At 42.3% G+C, this 26,956-nt stretch overlaps 1 protein-coding gene across 2 annotated transcripts in view; it reads right to left on the reverse strand.

Moving 5' to 3' along the window:
* The window catches only part of LOC125465635 (insulin receptor-like), a 269,756-nt gene extending 245,265 nt beyond the window's left edge, over positions 1–24,491 (reverse strand). For both annotated transcript variants that reach the window (XM_059638575.1, XM_059638574.1), the window contains exon 1: positions 23,245–24,491. In XM_059638575.1, the coding sequence (XP_059494558.1) occupies positions 23,245–23,320 (76 nt within the window). In that variant the 5' untranslated portion in view covers positions 23,321–24,491. The remainder of the gene's footprint in view (positions 1–23,244) is intronic.
* Between the last annotated feature and the right edge of the window lie 2,465 nt (positions 24,492–26,956).

Below are 26,956 nucleotides of genomic sequence, written 5' to 3' on the forward strand. Positions count from 1 at the left end.
ATTAAACTGGACAGTGTGCAAAGAAGATTTACAAAGATGTTTCCAAAACTAGTAGGCCTGAGTTACGTGGACAGGTTGAACAAGACAGGACTTCATTCTTTGGAATGTCACAGAATGGTAGGATAGATAGAGAGAAAGACACTCAATAGAGCACTAGGAAAGAACAGCACACTGTGCAGGTCAAAGATGATCCCAAAATAACAGGTTTCAAAAGAAGCCTTAGAAGGTGGCACTCATGATCTGCAACCAAGAGTGAAGGGAGAGGAAGTTACAGGAGACCAGAAGCAGAGGAAAACATGCTTGCTGCAATGTAGCACACTGGGCTTCAGATTGCAAATACATCAGAAGAACAAACAAAAACCAAAAGGGGATTGGTGTACAAGAAGCAGACAACGTATTTGGGAGCCAGGGGCAGGACACAGGGATGGAATGGCATGTTGAGCATCATAGGATAGAAAGCAGGATGGTACAGCTTGCAATTTTGAACAGATGTAAACTGGAGCTTGGGTAGCCAGTTAATGAGGGCCTTTTGAGAAATCAAACAATTAGGATGACAAAAACTTGCATGAGGATTTCTACAATGGTGCAGAGAATAACAGTAGAACAGAACCTACACATATTGGTTTAAGTACAATTCCCTTTGTCTGTCAGTGTTTGCGTACCATTAAGTGACATAACATTGCCTACTGAACGTTAAGCAAGCTGTAACCTTCTGTACACACTGCAGTGACAACAGTGAGTCTCACTGTTTCTTCACAGCACATGATAAATCCAACCTGACAAGCCTAGTCCTGCCATTCCCATCAACAATACTGTTAAACTCTAAAGTTACAATTTAAAACACACTTAAAAATAGATTAATGAAGATAATGTCAATATAAAAGAAGTAACGCATCCTCAAAAATAGAAATCAGATTAAAGTTTGCAAAGTGAACTACCATATATTTATTATTCAGTCTCCCCACATTCCACTCTGTCATGGACCTCTCATTTGTCGTTGACTCACTTACCTGTTAGCCAAAATCTACCTCTCTAATTTTGTCCAGTTCTGAAGAAGGCTTTATCTCAGACCAAAAAAAATTTAACACTGGGCCAACGGGCCGAGGGGTGGCAGATGGGGTTTAACTTAGATTTATATGAGGTAGTGCACTTTGATAACGAAAACTAGGGCAGGACAAATACAGTCAACGGTAGGGCCCTGGGGAGTGTTGCCGAACAAAGAGACATAGGGGTACAGGTGTATATTCTCTTGAAAGTGGAGTTGCAGGTAGACAGGGTGGTGAGAAGGAGTTTATTATGCTTGCCTTCATTGGTCAGTGCACTGAAAACTGAAATTGCGAGGTCATGTTGCGACTGTACAAGATGCTGGTGAGGCCACTTTTAAAATACTGTATTCAATTCTGGTCTCCCTGCTATAAGGAAACTTGTGAAACTTGAAGGTGTTCCGAAATGATTTACAATGATATTGCCGAGTTTGGAGGGTTGAATCAGAGGGACAGGCTGAATAGTCTGGAGCAACTTTTCCCCTGGAGCGACAGAGGCTGAGGGGGTGACCTTATAGAGGTTTATATAATCATGAGGGCATGGATAGGGTGACTAGCCAAAGTTTCTTCCCCATGATAGTAGAATCCAAAACTAGAAAATATAGGTTTATGGTGAGAGGGGAAATATTTAAAAGGGATCTGAGGGGCAATATTACCATGCAGAGGACGGTGCGTGCATAGAATGAACTATCAGAGGAAGTGGTGGAGGCCGGTACAATGACAAGATTTAAAGGACATCTGGAAGGGTATTATGAATAGGAAGGGTTGAGAGGGAAATGGGACTAGATCAGTTTAGGATCTCTGGTCAGCATGGACAAGTTGGACCATAGGGTCTGTTTCTGTGTTGTATAACTCTATGTTTCTCGCTACACAGTTGCTGCCAGAACAGCTGAGCTTTTCAAGCATTTTCTGTTTACATTTCAGGCTTCCAATGTACCCATGTTCTGTTTTTTTTTAAAAACACATATTCTTTGATTATGTTCTAATTGCATAATTCCCTTCCCAACTACCTGTTGCCCTACATTGGGAGTTTTCACCTTTAGAAGCTGCCGACAGCTGTGGCCTCATTAGCTTTTACCTGCAGCTGGATACACAACGCTAAAAACAATCCCCAAATGGAGCAACCGGTTGAAACACGCTCACTCAAAGAAATCAGAAAGATGGATCTTGCTGCATCTCTATGAAGTTCGCAACCACAAGTTATGTAATACTTTACTCAGGAGCACACAGTAAAACCACAATATTTCCAAAGACTCTAAAATGGACAGTTATAGGTCACACTGAGGTTCTTACCTCAGTCCACCATTTGTCAGAACGGAAAGTGGAGGCGGTTTTTTTTTTAGAAAGGCCTTGAGCTGCTCTCACTCACTAACAAACGCCTGAGCTGCACAAACTGTAAAGACAGTTTATGATAAAAGGATATTCAGCCCACATGTTTAATAAGAACTTAGTCACAGGTCCCAGCACTGTTCCCTGAATCAGTTATGATCTTTTCAAAATACACCTGTATTAGAAACAGCGGTTTACAACACTTGACACATGCGTGAGCAGCTGAAACCACACAAAAGGCAAACCTCAAAATTGTTTCCTATCTACAGAGATGAGCTCTCAGGCTTGTCTCTGACAATGCACTGCAGTAAGAGTTAGTCACCCATCAGACTCCAGAAGCTGCTTGAAACAGGACGGCTACAAAAGAAAGCAAAGCATTCCTCATGGGTCAGTAGGTGGTATGCAGTGTAGTGAGCCAAACAGCCTTATTAATGGTGTTTGGCAGGGTGTGGGACGGGGGGACACACACGATGGATGGAAATCAGAATCTAATTGGAACATAATCCGGCTAAACGATACATTTGCAAAGTAAAGTCATTCTCGTGACCTGCGGAGGCAGGGAGGGGATGCTGCAAAGGGATGAAGCCAGATTCCCTGCCCAAGTACCACACAGTGGCAAAGCACGTGCACTCGAATGTTTCACCAGAGTGCGACTACAATCCCACATCAAATAACCCTGCTCCACTCAGGCAGAGAAGACAGTCACTTTTAACCAATTCATGGAGGAACACCCCCACTGTGTCTTTAAGAGATTAGGGGTAAAAAAAAAATCAGTGGATTCAAAGGTGGAATGCACTTAAAATAAAAACAGAAAATACAAGTGGATACTTAGCAAATCTAGCAGTATCTGTGGAAACACAGAGAAATATTGAGCTCAATATGACTCAGAGAAGAGGAATATATTTATTCTTCAAGCTCTCAACATGTGAAAAATCAGCTTGTGTATGCACTTAGACTATACCTCACTCTAAGGACAGTTACACAAGAAATCTTCACCGCAGCATGAAGGTTTTCATGCTCAAGGCACGTGTGCGCGCACACGTACACACGTACGCACAAAATAAATGCAGGCAAAGGTAGATTCCCCCAAAGGCCATTCAATTTTTTGTTTTGTGGGGGGCTGCAAGCTTGAAGTCAAATGCTAAGCATGATGTTGGAGTATGATTCAATATTTATCACAGATCGACTTAACACTCAAAGTCTAAACACAGGATATAAATTCTCAGAGACATATCACTGAACAAAAGGTGTGACAGAACCAAAAAGTGGCAACAAAATGTCATGAAAGAAACAAATAGGACTTCTCTCGAAAAGCCAAGACTGAGTACTAATCGAATAAGTTTTTCAAATTATTAAATGATACCGTGGAATGTAAAGAAGTCTTTCAGTTTTGGGGGGTGTTATGAGCCCCAAGTTCACAAGTATCAGACAGTCACTACTAATTTGAAAAAGGGAACTGAAGAGAAACCACAAGAGCGCCAAGAATGCAGAACCAGCTGTCACATGAAGTAACGGAGGCAAGTTGCACAGATGAATTCAAGGGATAGAACATAGAACATAGAACAGTACAGCACAGAACAGGCCCTTCAGCCCACAATGTTGTGCCGACCATTGATCCTCATGTATGCACCCTCAAATTTCTGTGACCATATACATGTCCAGCAGTCTCTTAAATGACCCCAATGACCTTGCTTCCACAACTGCTGCTGGCAACGCATTCCATGCTCTCACAACTCTCTGCGTAAAGAACCTGCCTCTGACATCCCCTCTATACTTTCCACCAACCAGCTTAAAACTATGACCCCTCGTGCTAGCCATTTCTGCCCTGGGAAATAGTCTCTGGCTATCAACTCTATCTATGCCTCTCATTATCTTGTATACCTCAATTAGGTCCCCTCTCCTCCTCCTTTTCTCCAATGAAAAGAGACTGAGCTCAGTCAACCTCTCTTCATAAGATAAGCCCTCCAGTCCAGGCAGCATCCTGGTAAACCTCCTCTGAACCCTCTCCAAAGCATCCACATCTTTCCTATAATAGGGCGCCCAGAACTGGACGCAGTATTCCAAGTGCGGTCTAACCAAAGTTTTATAGAGCTGCAACAAGATCTCACGACTCTTAAACTCAATCCCCCTGTTAATGAAAGCCAAAACACCATATGCTTTCTTAACAACCCTGTCCACTTGGGTGGCCATTTTAAGGGATCTATGTATCTGCACACCAAGATCCCTCTGTTCCTCCATGCTGCCAAGAATCCTATCCTTAATCCTGTACTCAGCTTTCAAATTCGACCTTTCAAAATGCATCACCTCGCATTTATCCAGGTTGAACTCCATCTGCCACCTCTCAGCCCATCTCTGCATCCTGTCAATGTCCCGCTGCAGCCTACAACAGCCCTCTACACTGTCAACGACACCTCCGACCTTTGTGTCGTCTGCAAACTTGCTGACCCATCCTTCAATTCCCTCGTCCAAGTCATTAATAAAAATTACAAACAGTAGAGGCCCAAGGACAGAGCCCTGTGGAACTCCACTCACCACTGACTTCCAGGCAGAATATTTTCCTTCTACTACCACTCGCTGTCTTCTGTTGGCCAGCCAATTCTGTATCCAAGCAGCTAAGTTCCCCTGTATCCCATTCCTCCTGACCTTCTGAATGAGCCTACCATGGGGAACCTTATCAAATGCCTTACTGAAGTCCATATACACCACATCCACAGCTCGACCCTCATCAACCTTTCTAGTCACATCCTCAAAAAACTCGATAAGGTTTGTAAGGCATGGCCTACCCCTCAAAGCCGTGTTGACTGTATTTGATCAAGCCATGCTCTTCCAGATGGTCATAAATCTTATCCCTCAGAATCCTTTCTAACACCTTGCAGACGACAGACGTGAGACTTCCTGGTCTATAATTGCCGGGGATTTCCCTATTTCCTTTCTTGAAGAGAGGAATTACATTTGCCTCTCTCCAGTCCTCAGGTACGACTCCAGTGGAGAGCGAGGATGCAAAGATCTTCGCAAGTGGCGAAGCAATTGCATTTCCGGATGTTAGATGAACATGCGAGGGAGAGAAACAGTGCAAGAAAACATTGATAGACGTTGTGTGGGAGGATGTTCATGGAGAGCAGAAACATCAGCACTGACTGGAAAGCCAACTTTTTGAACCAAAGCAACCTATATTTTGCCAGTCCATCCCCGAATGCCCATGAGGAGAATGGCTTGCCAGGCCATCTCAGAGGGGCATTCAGACTCAACCACATAGTGCTGGAGTTACATACAGGTCAGACTGCATAAGGATGAAAAGTTTCCTTCCCTAAAAAACGGGCACAAGCGAACCAGGTGGGTCTTTGAAACAAATGGTCAAAAGTATCACCGTCACCGAAGCTAACTATGGATTAACTGAGCTCAGATTTTTCCAGCTATTATATTATTGGACTTGAAATTATGTTCCCAGGATTAATCATCCAGTGACATCACCAACCTATTCCTCTTGATACCAGGCACAAAAAGCGTAAATATAAATCTCAGAGTCACAGTTTCTTCAAAAGGTTTGTTTCATATTGCAGGGTATCCCATTCCACACACGCATACATGGTGTCTCAGCAATATGGCACAAATTTTAAGCTGTGCTCCAGTCGATTCAATAGTTGCTAGGGCACATACATACAAAATACAAGTAGTGAGCCATTCAGCCTTTCAAGCCTGTTTGGTCATTCCATAAGATCATGGCTGATCATCCAACTAAGTACTCTGCTCCCACTTTCTCCCCGTAACCTTTGGGCCCTTTAGCCTGAAGAATTATACCCAACTCCTTCTTAACAACATTCAATGTTTTGGCCACTGAGTTCACTAATACCCTTTAGGGAAGAAAATCTACTACCCTTCCTTGATCTGGCTTACACATGACCCCAGACCCACAGCATTTTTAGTTGCCTTCTGAAGTGGTCAGCTCAAAGGTAATGAGGGATGGCAACAAATGTTAGCCTTGCCAATGACACCCACATCCCACAGAAGGAGGAGGAAGAAGGAAATATTAACATCATAGCATTCTAAAAATGGCCAAGGTATCCAGCTTCATTACAAGAATCCAAGCATCCTGCTTGAAAGGTTGCTTATGTTTTGAAATCAGACCAACTGCACCAGCCCGAGGAACCGCATACTGGTTGCATGGAAGGGAGCTGACTTTCAGGGACAAGTGTTTACTTTTGGGCAAATGAACAGTGAACAGATAATTGCACTGTTTTCCTCAATCAGGACTCTTATCGATGCTTTTCCAGGGGAGGCTGGCGGGGCAGTGAGCAGGAGGTGGAACTAAACAATTTTAATCGGAATTTCTTTGCGTCGTCACAGGGTTTATTGAACTTTTACTCTTTGTTTGAAAAAACAAAGACCCAGCAGGTGACATTTCAGCTCACAACATGAAAGTTCAGAGATCAGAGATATAAAAGCATTGTGTCAGGATACAGTAATAGCTCTAAACAAGCCACAAACCACTGCTAAAATGCTACATTCTTTCTCTCACCCTTTGAAAGAATCTAACACACAGTACATTTGTTGGGTCCAAGGGTAAGTGATAAGCATAAATTTCTCTCATTCCGGAATTAGAAATTCTGTGGCCTCTGTGGCTATTCATTCTGGTGCATAGAAACTCCACCTCTGACCTGGGCAAACCAGAAAAGTCGCAAATTCATTCTGCAAACTGGTATCAAATCTTAACCACTGTTGGGATTCAATTAAAAGATCACAGATCTGAAACATTAACTCGGTTTCTCCTCTCACAGATCTACTATTGCCAGCACTTTCTGTCTCTGTTCCCGAATCTTAATTCAAACCAAGGCTGAGGAGCGATAGGTAGTAATGAGCTATCATTTGGCTAAAACGGCTGTGCATTCTCTGAATGAGATCAGAACCCAGTTACCGCTGCATCCCTAATGGAACCACCACCCCCAACAAACCCACTTCCCCGTCCCCATAATTGCAGAGTCATACAGCATGGAAACTGACCCTTTGGTCCAACCAGTCCATGCCTACAATGTTCCCAAACGAAACTAGTCCCCACGTTCCTGCTCTTGGCCCATGTCCCTCCAAACATTTTTTATTCATGTACACTTATCCAAATGACTTTGAAACTTTCTAACAGTATCCGCATCCACCACTTCCTCTGGAAGTTCATTGCTCACACAAGCCACAGTCTGTGTAAAAAAAACTTGCTCCTCATGTCTTTTTAAAAATCATTATCCTCTCAACTTAAAAAATGCCCCCGAGTCTTGAAATCTCCCACCCTACGGAAAGAACACCTGCTAAAGACATTACCTGTAGACCATAATTATTTTGATAAACCTCTACAAGGTTACCACTCAACATCTATGCTCTAGTGAAAGAAGTCTCAGCCTATACAGTCTCTCCCTATAACACAAACCTTCCATTCCTGGCAACATCCTGGTAAATCTCTTCTGAACTCTCAGTTTAATAATATCCTTCCTCTAACAGGTTGACTAGAACTGGACACAGCGTTCCAGAAGAGGCCTCACCAACGTCCCATATGACCTCAACATAACATCCCAACTCCGACACTCAAAGGTCTGAGCAATGAAGGCAAGTATGCTAAAAGCCTTCTTACCTACCCTGACAAATTGTGGCAGAAACTTCAAAGAATTCTGTCACCAAACCCTTAAGTCTCTCTTTCTACAACACCTCAGTGAGGAGTCAGTTATTGGGGGAGATGCAATGAAAGGGAAAGGAGACCCAAATGCTGATGAAGAACGGCTGACTACATCCACTGCCTGTGTAGAAGAAACAAAGAGCAAAATTCATTACAAATTCTGAATCAATCCCTGTTTTATGTTTGATTTCATTCACAGAATATGGGCATCACTAACCCTATTGCAGGCTAGCATTTACTGCACATCCACAGTTGCCCTGAGGGCTAAAAGCAAACCATGTTTCCAAATGAACAAAATACCCAATGCAAGAAGTTCACGAGCAAGGCTTCAACGGCTGAAATGCAGTATTGGAGAAACCAACATACTTGAGAAACGGCAATTACCAAAGTCCTATCTCCAATATATATTTACAGTGGTCAATTTGCAAGGGATAGGAGGGAGGCGCTGTACTGCTGAGATACCTTTTTCAAAGATTTACACAGTGTGCATCCATCCAGTTCTGTAGTGTTTATCCTGCACTGACAAAAAATGTCAATCATTAATGCAGCTGCAAGTGGCTGTACCTTGACACCATCTCAGCCTCAACAGCAGCAAGCATCTCAACAGAAGCCTGCAGAGTTGGACAAGGTCCATTTCCATTTATTTGCACCTACTTCAGTAATCTTGTGCAGTGAGCCACATGATGCATGAGTCAAAATGAAATGCTACCGAGCTTCCACAATGAGTCAGCTCCTAAAGGCAACACGCTGTACCGATCCACTGAAAACACGGGGTGCATAGTCCAACTCATGTCTACATGATCGCATTGAGGAAAGCAGTAATGTTCATTGGCCCCTAGGTTATAGAAGAGGGAATTAACGGAACAGTTTAAGGTTCAGATCACAATCCAGCTGGCAAGTCTGGGAGCATGGACAGAATCAAGGGTTTAATGTGATGGCAATCACTCTTGAATTCCCTCTGGCAACTAATTCACACATTGGTCAGATGCCACAGCTACCTGTATTCATTTAGATTTTTAACATAATAAGGTGCCCTAAGGTGCTTCACAAGATCATGAAATCAGAAAAAATGACGGCAACATACCTTGATAATAAAGTGTGAAGCTGGACGAACACAGCAGGCCAAGCAGCATCTCAGGAGCACAAAAGCTGACGTTTCGGGCCTAGATGCTCTCTGATGAAGAGTCTCGGCCCGAAACGTCAGCTTTTGTGCTCCTGAGAAGTTGCTTGGCCTGCTGTGTTCATCCAGCTCCACACTTTATTATCTTGGATTCACCAGCATCTGCAGTTCCCATTATCCCCGGCAAACATACCTTACTACATTAGGTTCTGTCAGAGTTGAGTTTTAAGGCGCACCTTAAAAGGAGACAATTGGTAACAGGGAGAGAGCAAAGGAGGAGAAACAGGGAGGGGAAGGGGGAGGGGGAAGAAAGGAAAAGAGAGGCAGACGGTTAAGGAAGGGAGGGGAGGGAGAGAGGCAGGCAGTGAAGGGAGGGAGGAGAGGAAAGAGAGGGAAACAGAACGAGCAAGGAGTGGAGACAGACAGAGGGAGGGATGGTAGCAAAGGATAGAGAGGGGAAGGGGAGAAAAGAAGGGAGAAAGAAAAAAGGAAGGGAGGGAGAAAAAGAATAGGAAATGAAAACTTTGCCTCCCTCACAGGTTTGCAACCCCTCAGCTCTTGTCATGGATCGGTCATGATAACTGTCATGTACAAGATGGGGTCACAATGGAAATAGGTTTGGGACGCACTAGCCTCTGGCCTGGATGGACAGCAGCCTTTTGAAAGGTAGTTATGAAATGGCACCTGTTCAACCCCTTCAAAGAGGAGGGAAATTAATTTAAAAAATGGAAAGAAAAATGGTAATAAAATACATCAATGCACTTCATCCAAGACAGCAGGGGAGCCTATTCCAACCGCAATGCTTATGGCTCGTCTATTGTAGTTATGCTTAAGGGATAAGGCGATGACGAGAAGCAGCTGTTGGTTTGATGCCATTTGCAGTGGCTGGATCAAAACAATTAATCCAGCATCAAGATTGAACTGGACATTTCTGTATTTTAACAGCATAAAACATGTTTAAACAGTCCATGGAGAATGACAAGCAAATTTTTACGCAGTGATGTCAAGCAACTATAGAAATGGGCTAACTTTCTTCCCTTACTCCATTAACACGTGCACACCAACAAAAGGCAATGATTCCTAAAACCCTAATGAAAAGAAATATGAGGCAAAGAATTTTTCTTTACACCAAGTGATCATGAGCAGCAACACTGCCACCTTTCTTCATAGGCTGTCCCTCGAGACCAAGTGGAGTGTTGTGGGGACCCAAGCAGACTGAACAAGACAATGCTGCATCTTCCCGACCTGACGTGGGTGGTGCTTGACAAGGGGTGGTTGGAATACTGGGATTTTCACACAGTATTTGCACTTTGCTAACACCTGGGCCAATCAGAGACCCTCGAGGTGGTGTCACATTTGCAGGTGCTTCTTCCCCAGTTTGGGTGGTCTGGGGCAGGAGATGCCCACAAGTTGGAGGGCACTTTGCTATCTTTTTCAGGGAGTCTTTACAGACTCTGATGAAAGGTTTTTTATGCCCACCTTGTAATGGGGGTCAGTTAGATCAGTTGGCTGGATGGCTGGTTTGCAGTGCGGAGTGATACCACCAGCCTTGGGTTCAATTCCCGCAATGGATGGGGTCAACACGAAGAATTCTCCTTTTCAACTTCTTCCCTCACCTGAGGTGTGGTTACCCTCAGGTTAAACCATTGCCAGTTGTCTCTCTCTTTATTGAGGGAGCAGCCCTATGATCCAATAGGATTCTAGCAGCTTTACTTTTCAAATTGCTTGCCGTGGTGAAGCTCAGTGCAGAGAGCTTGTGACAGGAGCCTGCTGTTGGATGCCCGAGTAACGTAACCTACCAAAGCAGCTGACTTCCCATAACCAACACCCCAGTGCTAGAAGGGTGGTGCAAGAAGAGACAATGAATAAATTCAGAAAGAATTATTTTTATTCATTCAAAGGATGTAGGTGTCACTGGCCAGACCAGAAATTATTGTCCATCCCTAATTACCCACAGGGCAGTTAAGAGTCAAACACACTGCATGGTCTTGAGTCACATGTAGGTCAGACCAGGTGAGAACAGCAGATTTCCTTGCAGCTGGTGTGGTGTGGAGCCAGGGCCTGGTGTGCAGTCAAAGCAAGGTGCCAGCATGCTCTGTCGCACTGAACTTACACTTCTGCAATGCTGAACATTTTATTCCTCAATCATTTAAGATATTGTAACTAAAGAAGCTGTGCCAAGGTACTTTTGTATCTAAGTCAGTGCAGTGATTGGTGATATATAAACTTTTCATTATACTCATTGAGTGCATATAACAATAAGGCTATTCTATTCTAATATTAAAGACCAGCTATTTTTTCCCGACAATTAAAATTTTATTCTATAATATTAATTAATTATTAATATTAATCTAGAATTAAAATTCCACAAGAAATTTGGGATTTGAACCCAGATACACAGAACATTACATGGGTGTATGGATTAATAGTCTAGTGATCCTACCACTAAGTCCTCGAGGGAAATAAACTTACAGTATTACAGGGACAGAGCAGGACAATGGGCTGGACTACTTCTCTACTGAGGGCCAACAGCCATCCTCTTGTGCATTATGATTAGACACTTTGATACAGAGTACATTAATGGCAGGGTAATATCACATAACCTATGAAGCACCAATAGACAATCAAATACCCTGCGACACAAACACAGAACGTAGCGATAGCAAGAGATCCAAATAGCCTAAGAAATATTTGACACAGAGCCATTGTCAATTTAGTTTTCCTTTCCACAACTTAACATTCATATCTGCATCAACATTAACTAAATTTCCTGACTTAAACCTCCAGAGCCGATATAATATATCCTGCAAATAACTAGAAACACGGATTTCAAAGTCAATAATTACTTTCACAGACGCTGCAATCCCTAGAAAAGTTCAGAAAAATTTCCTTCTCTTCCAGCTTTTAAAATGGCTGATTTTAACACTGTCTGTATACATAAAATATGTATGTTGGGGGTGCAACTTAAAATATCAGTATACACAGAAAAAGCTCTCCTTCATAGTGTCTCACCCCAATGTTATTTTGCTTACCCACATTGTTCCATACACAGTGATTAAAACTAAAAAAAAGTGGCAAATTCTATAATACAGTGGATAGCACTCTTTCCTCAGAAGGGGAACGTTGTGGGTTCAAGTCCCACTCCTGCAAAATGAACACAAGGGCTCAGGTGAAGATTCAACAACCAGTGAAAGGGAATTCCACTAACAATTAAAGGGAGAGCAAAATAGGAAATAGGACTCAGCCAATTCCAAGCCTGAGTTTTATTATACTATAGCTGAGCAAGGGTAAGTGGTGGAGTTGTGGTAACATCACTGCCTGAGCAATTCAGGACCGCAGGCCAATGCTTGGGGTTTGAATCCCTCCACAGCAGATGATGAAATCTGAATTCAATAAATCCTGGATTTAAAAGCTAGCCAAAGCAACCATGTAACTACTGTTCATTGTCTCAAACACCTATGTGGTTCACTAACATCCTTTAACAAAGGAAACTGCCATCTTTATCTTGGTCTGGCCTACATAACCACAGCTATGTGGTTCACTCTTAACTGTCCTCTGGGCAATTAACGATTAACAATAAATACTGGTTTAGCCAGCAATACCTGTATCTTATAACTGAGTAAACAAAGAGATATAGCAGTCCGAGAGGCAACTCAATCAACATTCTCAAAAACATTGAGGTTGGAAACAGTAGAGGGAGAGAAACTGTTTAAAATAGCTGAAGAGGTGACAACCAGAAACTGCAGAGTTAAAGTGTTTGGCAAAAGAACAGAGGCGGCCGAAGAGAAAAATGTTTTAATGCAGCGCATAATTAGAACTTGCACTGTGTGACAGGGTGGTGCACATAGATTCAATAGTAACCTTCAAAAGGGAACTTGATAAATACCTGACATTGGCATAAATTGCTAAAGACAGCACAAGAAAACAGAGCTGGAGACAGAGATAGTTCTTCAGAAAGGGACAGCACAGACTCAATGGGTCAAATGGTCTCTACTGTGCTGTAATGTTCAAAGTTCAGGCATTCCATAGTTTCAAGGTGCAGGGAAAGATGGAGTTAGAGTGGAAGATGATGCAATGTGGTTTGGTTTCAATGCAGGGGATGGAGAAGAAACAAGCAGGAACAATTTGGAGCAGGGATGACCAGGGAAACAGAAAAGGTAAAAAAGGACAAAAGAAGAATACAAGGAAACTGACAAAGCTGAAAACTTTCACACTGAATAATACAGAACAGACCCAGATTAAGTAAAATAAAACAAATCTGTACTAACAAGTATTAGATACCATGTAGTTTCAAAACAGAAAAACACTGCAAAATCATAATATTTTCTAAGTGCAAATATCAGCAGTATCGTTCTAATCCAGCCTTTGGATATCAGACTGATGCTCTGCAGCAACTTCATTCCTGAACGCCCTTGCCTTAAGCTCAGAAAGTATAAATTTTAAAGTCAAGACAGCAGGGAACCCAGACAGATGATAAATATATTCATGTCCCAGCAGATTTCTGACCAGCCCTGTGCAGAGACTGATATTTAAAACATTTTCTCCACAGCGAGGGAAAGTAAATAAATTTTATCTGAGAGAAGTCAGGAGGATTTTGGGTAGCAGCACAAAATTCACCAACTCATCAAATGGTTGAAAAGTAAACTTTTCACGGTCTATTCAGCAATCTGAGGATATACTTCTCTTCGAGTCCCTTCTCCTTCTGCAGTATGTTTAGAAGTAGACAAATGGACCTTTACTGTACAGAAGAGTTCAGTGGCAGCCTGTACTCTTCACATGCTGGAGTCATTGCATTTCTCTCCAACTCGGTCCAACCAGTTCATGCTGACCACAATCCCAAATAAAAAATAATAAAAGACATAAGTTAGTCCCACCTGGTTGTGCTTAGCCCATATCCCTTCAAACATTTCTTATTCATGTACTTATCAAAATGTCTTTTAAATGTTGTAACCATACCCACATCTTCTGGCAGCTCATTCCATACATGAACCACTCTTTGTGTAAAAAAAATTACCCCTCAGGTCTTTTTAAACCCTTTCTCCTCTCACCTTAAAAATATGCCACCTAGTCTTTAAATCCCCTACCCGAGGGAAAAGGCACTTCACCTGCTTCTCACCAGCAGGCAGGCCTGTTGGTTCCTTTGGGTAACCCCACCATGAACACGCTCCCTAAAACAGTGCTTCCCAAACCTTTGCCATGCAGGTCCCTGGTGGATTGGGAACACATCTGTCAGAACTCAGTCAGAGGTCCACAATCACGATTGCTATCTCAGAACTCATGACTCCAATCTTCAGCCTGCAACTCCATTTGGAGTCCCAACTCTCCCAGTTTGGGAAACCCTACCCTAAAGCCTTTGAAACTTGTTATATCTCTCCTCACCTTCAAAAAAGATTCCCATTTCCTAAGTCACATGTTCCTCCAATTCAGGGCACTTATACATGTCAATGTTAATTGTTCCATCAGTGGGGGCCACATCTACAACTGCTGTGATCCTAAGCTCCAGAATTCCTTTATCGCACTTCTCTGCCTTTGCCATGTTGGTCATTTTCAGGCACTCCTTAAAATCTACCTCCTTGACAAAGCCTTTGGTCACCTGACCTACTATCTCTTTCTCAAACCCGGTGTCTTTTTTATCGTTCGTGCTGCCATGAAGTACTTTGGATATTTTATTACATTAAAAGAAACTGCACAAATAAATTGCTGCTGGAAAGAGACACATGTTGTTGAAGTTCTTCATCTTGCATTATCAGGACAAACGCCAGCATACCAAGCTTCAAATGTGAACAATAATTATTACGACAGAAGAGGCAGTTTGGTTGACAAGCTGATTCTGATTGGCCGTGTTGCCACGAAGAAAGCTGTTTATAACAGGCAGAGTGCAGACCGTACTCAGTTGGCCTTGTAAAATCCCAAAACAAAACACCCGTCAGATGTGCATCTGTAATTGGGCAACTGCTGCTGAACAATCCCAAGCTGGCTGATAGCTACCGGGTCAAGATAATCAGTTCAGCTCACAATATGGCTCATTTACACTTGCTAGAAGTGACATACATCTGTAAGCAGGGACCAGTCCCATGCAAATAAAAAGAATATGTTCAAGCCTTGCACATTTTTTGAATCACCTGGAAGCAAAGAGCCTATAGCTCCTTTTCTCCTTCTTGCTTCCTCCATGGCAACACCCTGATTAAACAGAGTGGACATGCCAAACAATCAGCACACTTCTTCTCCTGTAGAAGAAGTTATTGGGACTGCTTCAAATTTGGAATTCTCGCATTCGCTCTAATAAATGCAAGACAAAAATCTTTGGCAACATATTTCGCTTTAGGCCAATATTCAATTTCCATGCTGCCAAGCCTCTGTAGTGTATTGTTGACAACATTAACTTATTTTTTAAAAATGTAACCTGGTATCCTCGCCACTACGAGGAACAACAAAATACGATCATCGCCCATCACCATATTCTCCTACAAGCTGCACATTGCCATGACTTGGCACATAATTTCCGCCATTCATTCATCGTTGCGAGGCTAGTGCATCCACCATTATGTGGGAGCACTGCTGCACCACAAGATGTAGTTTCTCAGACTAACACTGCCCCATGACAGAGAAAAGCAGACTTTTAAAAATCTATCCTTGCACATTAATAAATTGATGGATGCAAATTATTAACTTTTTTTCATTTTGCTGCAGATTTGCAAGACGTTTTTCATTTGTATACTACCTTTAACATAATAAAATTCTTCAATGCATTTTATATAGTAACCCAGTGTCATAACAACACGGGCATGCACATGGCAACAAATGTTTCTCCTAAGCTTTGCGCATGCAGCAGCCGAAAAGGTACCTTGCAAAATACCGCACAGCTGCGCAAAATAATTTGTAGGTAAAGAACTGAAAAATATTGATCACATATAACTACATTTTAAGAGGAACAAAGATTGTGACATCTGGTATAGCGACACTGAACAGGAAATGCTGGCATAGCAATTCATAATGGCAAATGTTGACATTAAAAAATGAAGAAAATTTGTGAAAGGGGAAGCAAAGTTTGTAGATAGGAACTGTGCTCATAGCACAACAGCTGTAAAATCTAAGATAATAAAGTGTGAAGCTGGATGAACACAGCAGGCCAAGCAGCATCTCAGGAGCACAAAAGCTGACGTTTCAGGCCTACACCCTTCATCAGAAAAGGGGGATGGGGTGAGGGTTCTGGAATAAATAGGGAGAGAGGAGGAGGCAGACCGAAGATAGAGAGAAAAGATAATAGGTGGAGAGGAGAGTATAGGTGGGGAGGTAGGGAGGGGATAGGTCAGTCCAGGGAAAACGGACAGTTCAAGGAGGTGGGATGAGGTCAGTAGGCAGGAAATGGAGGTGCGACTTGGGGTGGGAGGAAAGGATGGGTGAGAGAAAGAACAGATTAGGGAGGCAGAGACAGGCTGGGCTGGTTTTGGGATGCAGTGGGGGGAGGGGACGAACAGGGCTGGTTTTGGGATGCAGTGGGGGAAGGGGAGATTTTGAAACTGGTGAAGTCCACATTGATACCATTAGGCTGCAGGGTTCCCAGGCGGAGTATGAGTTGCTGTTCCTGCAACCTTCGGGTGGCATCATTGTGGCACTGCAGGAGGCCCATGATGGACATGTCATCTAAAGAATGGGAGGGGGAGTGGAAATGGTTTGCGACTGGGAGGTGCAGTTGTTTATTGCGAACCGAGCGGAGTGTTCTGCAAAGCGGTCCCCAAGCCTCCGCTTGGTTTCCCCAATGTAGAAGAAGCCACACCGGGTACAATGGATACAGTATACCACATTGGCAGATGTGCAGGTGAACCTCTGCTTAATGTGGAAAGTCATCTTGGGGCCTGGGATGGGGGTGAGGGAGGTGGTGTGGGGGCAAGTGTAGCACTTCCTGCGGTTGCAGGGGAAGGTGTCGGGTGTGGTGGGGTTGGAGGGCAGTGTGGAACGAACGTGGGATTCACGGAGAGAGTGGTCTCTCCGGAAAGCAGACAAGGGTGGGAATGGAAAAATGTCTTGGGTGGTGGGGTCGGATTGTAGACGGCGGAAGTGTCGGAGGATGATGCGTTGTATCCGGAGTTGGTGAGGTGGTGTGCGAGAACGAGGGGGATCCTCTTTGGGCGGTTGTGGTGGGGGCGGGGTGTGAGGGATGTGTTGCGGGAAATGCAGGAGACGCGGTCAAGGGCGTTCTCGACCACTGTGGGGGGAAAGTTACGGTCCTTGAAGAACTTGGACATCTGGGATGTGCGAGAGTGGAACGCCTCATCCTGGGAGCAAATGCGGCGGAGGCAGAGGAATTGGGAATAGGGGATGGAATTTTTGCAGGAGGGTGGGTGGGAGGAGGTGTATTCTAGGTAGCTGTGGGAGTCGGTGGGCTTGAAATGGACATCAGTTACAAGCTGGTTGCCTGAGATGGAGACTGAGAGGTCCAGGAAGGTGAGGGATGTGTTGGAGATGGCCCAGGTGAACTTGAGGTTGGGGTGGAAGGTGTTGGTGAAGTGGATGAACTGTTCGAGCTCCTCTGGGGAGCAAGAGGCGGCGCTGATACAGTCATCAATGTAACGGAGTAAGAGGTGGGGTTTGGGGCCTGTGTAGGTGCGGAAGAGGGACTGTTCCACGTAACCTACAAGGAGGCAGGCATAGCTGGGGCCCATGTCCACCCCCTTTGTCTGTAGGAAGTGGGAGGAATCAAAAGAGAAGTTGTTGAGGGTGAGGACGAGTTCGGCTAGGTGGATTAGGGTGTCGGTGGAGGGGGACTGGTCGGGCCTGCGGGACAGGAAGAAGCGGAGGGCCTTGAGGCCATCTGCATGCGGAATACAGGTGTATAGGGACTGGACGTCCATGGTGAAAATGAGGTGTTGGGGACCAGGGAATTGAAGAATTGTTTTCAATTAACAGCAGCAATTATATTTCACAAAAAGGTGTTTACACAGGAGCTCCAGAAACAGTGAAAGGGGAAAACGTCAGTGAGACACAGTCCTAGAGCTCCTGATCGCTAAAACACTTGTCCAACACTTTGACGGAAAGCCAAAACATAGTTAAAACTAGAGACTTATATTATATGCAACGAATTGGTGCTTAGAGCAAGCAAAATGCTCCCCAGTTAGAGCAGTGACTGTGGGTTGGAGAGAGATAGAGAAGCTGGGGGTGGGATAGGAGAAGAGTGGGGTAGGTGAGGGGTGGGAGAGAGAGAGAGAGAGAGAGAGAGAGAGAGAGAGAGAGAGAGAGAGAGAGAGAGAGAGAGAGAGAGAAAGGAGAGAACAGGGATAGAAAGAAAAAACTGGAAAATACTGAAGGGAAAAACTTGGCTCACAGCCAATTTTAACACTTTAGCACTTTCCATCCAATTTCTATCATATCTGCAAGACTGAACACCTAATTCCTGATCAACTATCATAAATAAAACCAAACCACTGTTACGTATTTGCTTACTCGTCAGTGAAAATTTAACTCTTCTGCATCATGTCTAACTTTTGCCAATGACGCAGCTCCCAGCTCAGCATAGCAATAACTGAAGGTTAGTGATTTCTTAACAAATGGTCTGGCGAGGAAGTACATTAGATAAGTCTCAATGACTATTATGGTATGTAGCCACGTGCTCCAACTGACAATGTTTTGAAGATTTTTTTACTCTAACAGCACCCTGCAGAATTTGGTATGATTGTAATATAAAAGATCATCTGGATCAGTTCACAAGATGTGCACATGAAAGAATGTCTTGTATTTATACAGCAATTAAAAATTTCACATCTGTCTCTTAACATGTCAAGCACTCCACACATGATGAATCATTTTGAAATGCGATGATTCTGATAGTTACGAAATGTAAAAGCCATTTGCATACTCTGAGATCCTACAAACCACAAAAGTTTGAAGGATCGCCTGATTTGCAGTGACTTCAATAGAAGACTAAACAGTGTCCGGGTCACTGGGGGTGCTTTTTTCCTTCGAAGTGGTGATGGAACCTTTGAAACATCCACTTAAACAAGCAAATTGGGCCTCTGTTTAAACTGGTCAATTCAGAGAATGTGAGAGCTTTAACAAATGTGTGCTTGAGGAGAAAGGTGAATGCTAGAGGTATAATAAGCCAGCAAGTACCAGGAGTCAGGGCAACTGCTCAGGCAGAGTATAAAGACCAACACATACAGGTTAGGTCAAATAGCACACTTTCCTACTCTGAGAGATTTCAGGACATAGCTTCTCACAAGGCAACGCTCCCTCACTATTATATTAAAGCTATCTACTTAAGTTACGTTTTATACTAAAGGAGGAAAGGTGAAAACAGCTGAGAACTACGGGTTCCCAAGCATCTAGCAATTTTAAAAGGCACATGTTTGTTTTTATTTAGTGAGACCACTCCCTGCCATGCACGTATGTCACTTCATACAGGCACAAATGAGCAACCTGATGAGGTCAGAAGATTATGTTAAGATGATTCTCAGTCTAACTAACAGCACATGGTGTTGTTCAGTGAGTGCTACACAATCACAGAATAACATCAAGTCATTTATTTTGGGTTTTATAAGTACAGGTCATTGGGGACTATTACGAACCAGCCAAGGGACTTGTCTGACTAAATCTTTCAATCATTGGGACTTACTTGTTGCAAGTCAGGCAGGATCTGGAGTACTGTATATAGTTTTGGTCTCCTTACACAAGGAACGATCTGCTGCTAAAGAGGGAGCAAACAGCCAAAGTCAAGCGGGTGGCTCCCTGCGACGACAGGATTGCCTTGTAAGAAGACTGAGTCTGCACTCTCTAGAGTTTAGAAAAATGACAGGTGATCTAACTGAAACATACAAATTTTTTTTAACAGGGCTGGACAGGAAGATATGTTCCTTTGGCTGGGGTTAGTTAGTGTTCAGGATCAGAGTAAGGAGTACGACATTTAGGACTGCAGAAAGGAGATAACACTTCACTCAGAGTGCAGGAAAACTTTAGAATTTCCTACCCCAGTGGTTGTGGAAGATCAGTCATGAACACAAGACAGAGGTTGATTTCTAGATACTAAAGACATCAAGGGAAATGGGGATTGCGCAGGGAAACGGTGTTCAGGTGGAAGATCAGACAGCACCTAGTCGAATGGGTGAGCAGGCTTTAGGGGCCAAGTAGATTCCTTTTACTCTTATTTCTTCTGTTCCTAGTTATGAGCCTGTATAACAGGCATCATGTTGGCACTGAAATTCATACATTGCACTGTTCAATTGTGCAGGAGACAGACTGCCAAATTTTGTCCAAAAACCATTCTTGCATCTGTCCTGAAGGCTGGAAAATGAGAAGTTTTGACATATTGCTCTTTCAACAACATCAAGTTCTGTACAGCCGAGTGAATGTTTAAATTATATTGTTAAAACATGTAGTCAGGTGTGAAAGTGTGAAACTACAACTTTCAATTCTGAAATAATAGTATATCCCTTTAAACTGCCTTCAAAACATCCAAGATTTGGGTTAAAAGTCCACTATAATTGCCTCCCAAAGCTTTCATTGACCGTGCTTTTATGCAGAGAAAGAAGCGTTGCTTATAGCAAGTATACAACCAGTGGGTAATAGACCACTGATGACTAGATTCAAAGCTCATTCTTACGGCTTAAGCACATGATGAAGACTTGATACTTCATGACAATACTGAGGGAGTGTTGGGAGTCTTCAGTTTGATAAGATATGACATCAAGACTCTTTTAATCCTTACAGGTAATCGAGGTGCACGTGATCACATTCTTAATCTGAATGTCTTGGCCAACACACTCAATATTTATGGATCTGTTTACAGAAGTGCAATAGGACACCTCAGAGCACATACAGGTAATAAAACAATTTACACACAGCAAGGTATCACAAACAGCAATGAGACATCTACGCCAAAGCCAGTGCTCAGTGGAATACATCATATGTTGACTTTGATTAATTCAACTTCCAGCACATTTGTTATGACATAAAGTGGTGAATGGGTGGGGAAGGGGAGAGCAGCCAAGACAACATTTGGAAAGAGATAATTAAAATTGCCACTTAAAAGTCACCACTGGCCTGAACACTTACAAATTCGTTCTTGATGGATTCCCACTTCAGTTCACCACACCACGCATACCAAATAATGAAAAAAAATTAGAGTCTTGGTAAAAGAATGCTCAGCTCGGTCCAATAACCCTATTCACAGAGAAGTTACCACCCCAGGGAAGTTTCCCCAGCGTCCTGGCCAATATTCAACACCTGTGAGGAAAAGCAATTATCTGGTCATTGCCACATTTTTGCTTGTGGGAGCTTGCTGTGCACATATTGGCTGCCGTGTTTCCTACAATGACAACAGTGACCACATTTCAAAAAATGCTTCACAGTCTGTAAACCACAATTAGTGATGTCTAGTGGCCGTGAAAAGTACAATATTAATACAACTCCCTTTCTCCAGGACGAAACACGTAGTATCCAGAACTCCAGTGAAACAGCTCGTACACCTGAATTCTCACAGCAAATGGAATTTCTAATACAAAAAAAAATTTCAGGGCAAGTGCCGGTCAAACCAAACACATAATTCACAATATTTTTGAAACAAAACAATGGGGTTGAGGTGGAGGGTAAACTAAATAAAGCAGCAGCATTTAAAAGCTGGATTTCAAAGGAGTATCAACAAAAGTGTTCAATAAAATCTATTTGACACATTTTGCAGTTGTGAAAGTGACTCTTATTTACTAGCCAGCTTGCCTTGAACAGCAAAGAATCATCTCCTGGATGACAATGTATTCTCACCCGCTGCGGTCAGATCTGACTGTAATCTATACTTCCACAGGTGAAAGATCTTCGCCCACAATAACACTGTCGCCACATGATAAAAAGAACTCTTTAAAATGCACATTTCTGTCTATAATATTGGGATAACTTTAAATTCTATATTACAGCATTCTCTAAAATAATGGGGCACACTTCATAAGTGATATTTTCTCCCATGCTAGATATTTTAAAAAGATGAAACATTAGTAAGGGGTGGCAATAAATCACATCACAATGTGTTTTTTTAAAAAGTAGGAATGAAAGTCTTTCTTAAAGTCACAGACACAACTTTCACTAGAACCCAGTTTACAAAAACATTTTAATGATCCAACTTTTGACACAAAGAGCCACCATATAACCATGAATCAGTGAAATTCAACTTTATATTACATGGAATCTCAGGCTGTGCCTAATGCTTGAGGAATGCTCTCTTATCCATTTTCAATGCACTGACCGAACAAGTCAAATCTCCTTTTTATTACATGGGATTTTCACTGGTATTCCAGGGATTCAAACAACTTTTGAAAAGTGGATCAGTGATCATGTCCAGATTCATACACTTAGCCAAGAAATCAACATAATCACTAACGTTAGAATGAAATTGCGAGATAAAAAAACTCACACAATGACAGAAAATTCTGGAAAAGAGGTATTTTAATACCTGCAGTGTTTTATAACAAATCAGTATTTTCAAGGTTCCGATATGGAAAGCTCAGAGTTTTCACAAATTAATCTCATACTCTTTCCAAATCAAACCATCACAATCTGTCAACCTGCATATTAATCCCAATGAGGAGCTTCAACATTAATGTCTTTTGAAACGCACACAGACAATTAAAATTGATGTTTTCTCTCCTTAAATAACCTGCATCTGTCCTGCCTTCTCACCAATGTGTTTACTCTGACTGTAACATTCAAAAAAGATCTTCAGTTACAAATCCAAGCAAAATTGGGAAATCGGTTTGAATGTCAGAATGGTAAAAGAACAACTTCACATTGGAAGAAATGAGGTTTTTGTTTTAAAACTGAACATTAAAGAAAACAGGGCCTGTCCAGGCTTCATCCCCGACTCTCGATTTTAGCTGCAGCTACATTCGTGTGAGGTGTCGCCCCTACCCTCTCTAATCCAAACCCAGGCTTTGGGATGCACATTAGGCCGTAAACTACAGCAATCTGGGAGAAGAGGTTGACAGGACTAAATTTTCACACAAATTAGCAGAATTTTAGAAGGAAAAATGCACCCGCGTCAGAATAAATTATCTGTAAACCTTAATGACTGTGAAATTACAAAGCTTGATTTAGTTTGAAGGTTTTTAAACACTTACCTTTTGGTTCTGTTGGGCCAATATTGGCCAGGATGAAGAGGGTCACCATGGCTGGTATCAAAGTCTTCCTCCCCATCCTGGAACTGGAATTCTCCTGGTGCAGATCAAAATCAAAACCCACGGTCCCCACAAGCACACAGGCCTTGGATATAACTGAATAAAAACCAAAATAAAACTCAGGGATGTACAGCAAGCCTAATAAAAGTTGTTTTTGGGACAGCACTTCGAACTGGCAGCTTTTTTCAAAAGAAAGTAATCTCTCAAAGAATAACAACTATTTTAGGGACCCCTCCAAATGAAATTTTCTTGAATCGTCTCTGAACAAATATTAAATAAAGTGATCTTGACAGTTAAATTGGAACAAATTCTTCATTCTGTCTATGAGGGTGGGGGAATAATCTGTATTTTTTCAACCCGTGTCCACAAAATCTTTTTTGGCGAGATTGTTGGGGAGAACAAGGAAATAAAAAAAAACTCCCCTCTCCTTTATTTTGTTTCTGGTGGATTAATTTTTCCACAGCAGCAGAAGAAATCTTCCTCAATTGTCTTCTGCAAAATAAAAGCTCTGGAAATCACATTGGAGTTGTAAAGCTTGTAGCTTCACTGCAAAGTCCCCAGTGCAAGAAAGCCCTCATTTCCTTCTCTTTTATATCATATTCAAACTCCTTTCATATATTTATATTTCCTTTTAACTCGATGATATCACGGGAAGATGAAACTGTCCGCTTTCTTCCCCCACATTACCAGTCCTGAGGAGAGAGAATTAAAAATAAAATCCCTTCAGGAAACAATCTGTCGAGAAAACGACAAACATAAACCAAAATATCCTCCAAGACAATTTTCCTTGAGCCGATATCAACTTGATTTTCTTTGGCTTTCTGCCTAGGCTTCCTCTTCTTTTTTTTCCTCTATTGCAAAGTCGCCCAAAGAAAACATCAAAGAGATCACTAATTCACCATTGGAACAAAACAAAAAAAATGTTTAATAAATTATCAGAACACCAGGCGCCAAACTGCATAACAAAATCCTTCAAGGTATTTTCCCCTTTTGGCTTCAACACACTCCAAACTGATTTTCTTTTTTTCCCAATTATTTTTTTCCTCTTTCTCTTGTGTTTCTTCTTTGTAAAATAAATTGAAATGTAATTGTTCTTTTTTTGAGGGAGGGGAACTGGTGGACAAGCAACAAAATAAAAATACGATTTTGAGGAGCAGAGGAGCCTTGAACCTTAAACCACGCGCAAACTTCTTCTGGCTGTGTCGAGTAAACAAGCACCGCCAGCCCAGTGAGGAGAGGGAGGGGAGAGCAAGTGAGCCTCGACAGTCACAAAAATCTGAACCAGGAGTTTACAGTTTCATGGACTGGACTGTTAAAAACGGAGAGAGACAGAGAGAGAGCGAGAGAGCGAGAGAGAAATCTAAAATCTGGACTGTGGATGCGAGAAGATAAAAAAGAAAACAGGTTTTACAAGACACATTGTTTCGGAGACATTGAAAATGTGAGCGGAGCCACCTCAGATTGGATTGGACTGAAGGCAAAAGAACAATTCAGAGACGAGATAATATTTATTCGAAAAGGGCATTCTGAAATTTTACACAATGTAAGGTAGCACGATAGCAATGTTTGATGAGTATGTGTACTTTTATTTAATCCTGCATTTCAGCAGATGCATTAATGTTCTTTAATTCCCTTCAATTTTCTCCTTATCAGACCTCCAATTCCTTCATAAATTTGGGCCCACTCAAAACTTTCTGATCTGTATCCCAACTCGCACCAAGTCCTGTTTACCCATCACCCCAGTGGGTAGCGGCCTACATTGGCATCAACTTTGAAAATAATTAGATTTAAAATTCTCATCCTTTTTTTCAAAGTCCTCTATCACGGTCCCCTCCCTTTTTGTATAATCCATTTCTGTAACGAGGAAAGAAACTAACTTGCTGTCCTTGCTATTCTGGCCTACATGTGACTCCACATCCATAATAATATGGTTGACTGTTTTCTGCACTCTGAAATGGCTAGCAAGCCAATCAATTTAAGGGTAACTGATCCTGCCATCAATGCCCACATCCCAAGAATGGATAGTATCGCCTAGCCCCATGACGATCTTTGAGATATCTGATTTTGGAATCCTGACCTCTTACAAACCCCTTTTTCTGTTGCTCCACTATTAGGAACTGTGCTCAGTTGTTCAGGTATGAAGCCCTGAGATTTCTTCCTAAATCTCACTGTACCTCTATCACTCTCTCACCCCGTCTTTTAGATGAAATTGTTTGCTCATCTCTTTCATGCAGTCTGAAGTGCAGCACTTTGAGGTGTATTCATATGTCAAAGGTATCATTATTACTGAACATTGTAGACAAATTAGTGAATTTTTTTTATTCATTCACAGGATTCATTCAACATTTATTGACCGTTCCCTAATTGCCCAGAGGGCAAATCACCATGGGTCTGGAGACACAAGTCAGCCAGAACATGTAATGGGTATGAATGAACCATATGGACTTTCCGCCCCTGATAATTAACAATGCTTTCGCGGAGTCTGAATTCCAGATATTTATTGAATTCAAATTCCATCATCTCCCATGGCAGGATTCAAACCCGGATCTGAAGAGCATTAGATATAATAGGAACTGCAGATGCTGGAGAATCCAAGATAACAAGGTGTAGAGCTGGATGAACACAGCAGGCCAAGTAGCATCTTAGGAGCAGGAAAGCTGATGATTCCGGCCTAAACCCATCCCTGCCTCTTTAACTTGTCTGTCTCCTCTCCACCTATCATCTCCTCTATCCATCTTCGATCTGTCTCCCCATCTCTCCCTATTTACTTCGGAACCCTCTTCCTCTCCCCCATTTCTGTTGAAGGGTCCAGGCCTGAAACGTCAGCTTTTCTGCTCCTAAGATGCTGCTTGGCTTGCTGTGATCATCCAGCTCCACACCTTGTTATCTCTGAAGAACATTACCTGGGTTTCTGGATTTACAGTTCAGCAGCAATACCTCTAGGCTATCATCGCCCCTATCAATTAAAAAAGGAATTAGCTAAAAAAAACTTGAATATTTATAAGCACCTTTCGTGACCTCCTTCACCTCAATACATTTTACAGCCAATTAAGTACCTTTTGGGGTATCCTCAGCTTTGTCACTGTAGCCAATTTAAACTTGTTAATTGATCATATGCTCGTATATTGTGCAATGTATTCTCAAACTGGACTTTTTAAATGTTTTGGTATCTGAAAAAATATTTATTCATTCTGTGCTAAATTTTCACTTTTGAATAACGATATATTTTTGGCATTTTGCGTATCAAGTGTCAGCATTGAGCTATCAGCCAGGAATACCATTTGTTAAATACTCCACTCCAACAAAGTGCCTATTGCCCCAGCTGAAAAGAGTTCCCCCTATTGGATCTGTGTGGTATTTTTCAGATTTTACACCAGCCGAAGTGCCTTGAGGAAGGGTCACCAGACCCAAACGTTAATTCTGGTTTCTCTTCACAGATGCTGCCAAACCTGCTGAGCTTTTCCAGCTTCTGCTTTTGTTTATGATTTACAGCGTCCGCTGTACTTTTGGTTTTTATTCAGTGTATTAAAAACTCTATTGTTTCTGTCCTAATTCGCACCAAGTCCCATTCACCCAAGACCCATGTGCTCACAGAACTACATTGGCTCCCAATCACAAAATAGCATAATTTTAGAATTCTCCTTCATGTTTGCCA

The sequence above is a fragment of the Stegostoma tigrinum genome, chromosome 30 (assembly GCF_030684315.1).
Source record: "Stegostoma tigrinum isolate sSteTig4 chromosome 30, sSteTig4.hap1, whole genome shotgun sequence".
In the NCBI taxonomy this organism is placed as follows: Eukaryota; Metazoa; Chordata; class Chondrichthyes; order Orectolobiformes; family Stegostomatidae; genus Stegostoma; species Stegostoma tigrinum.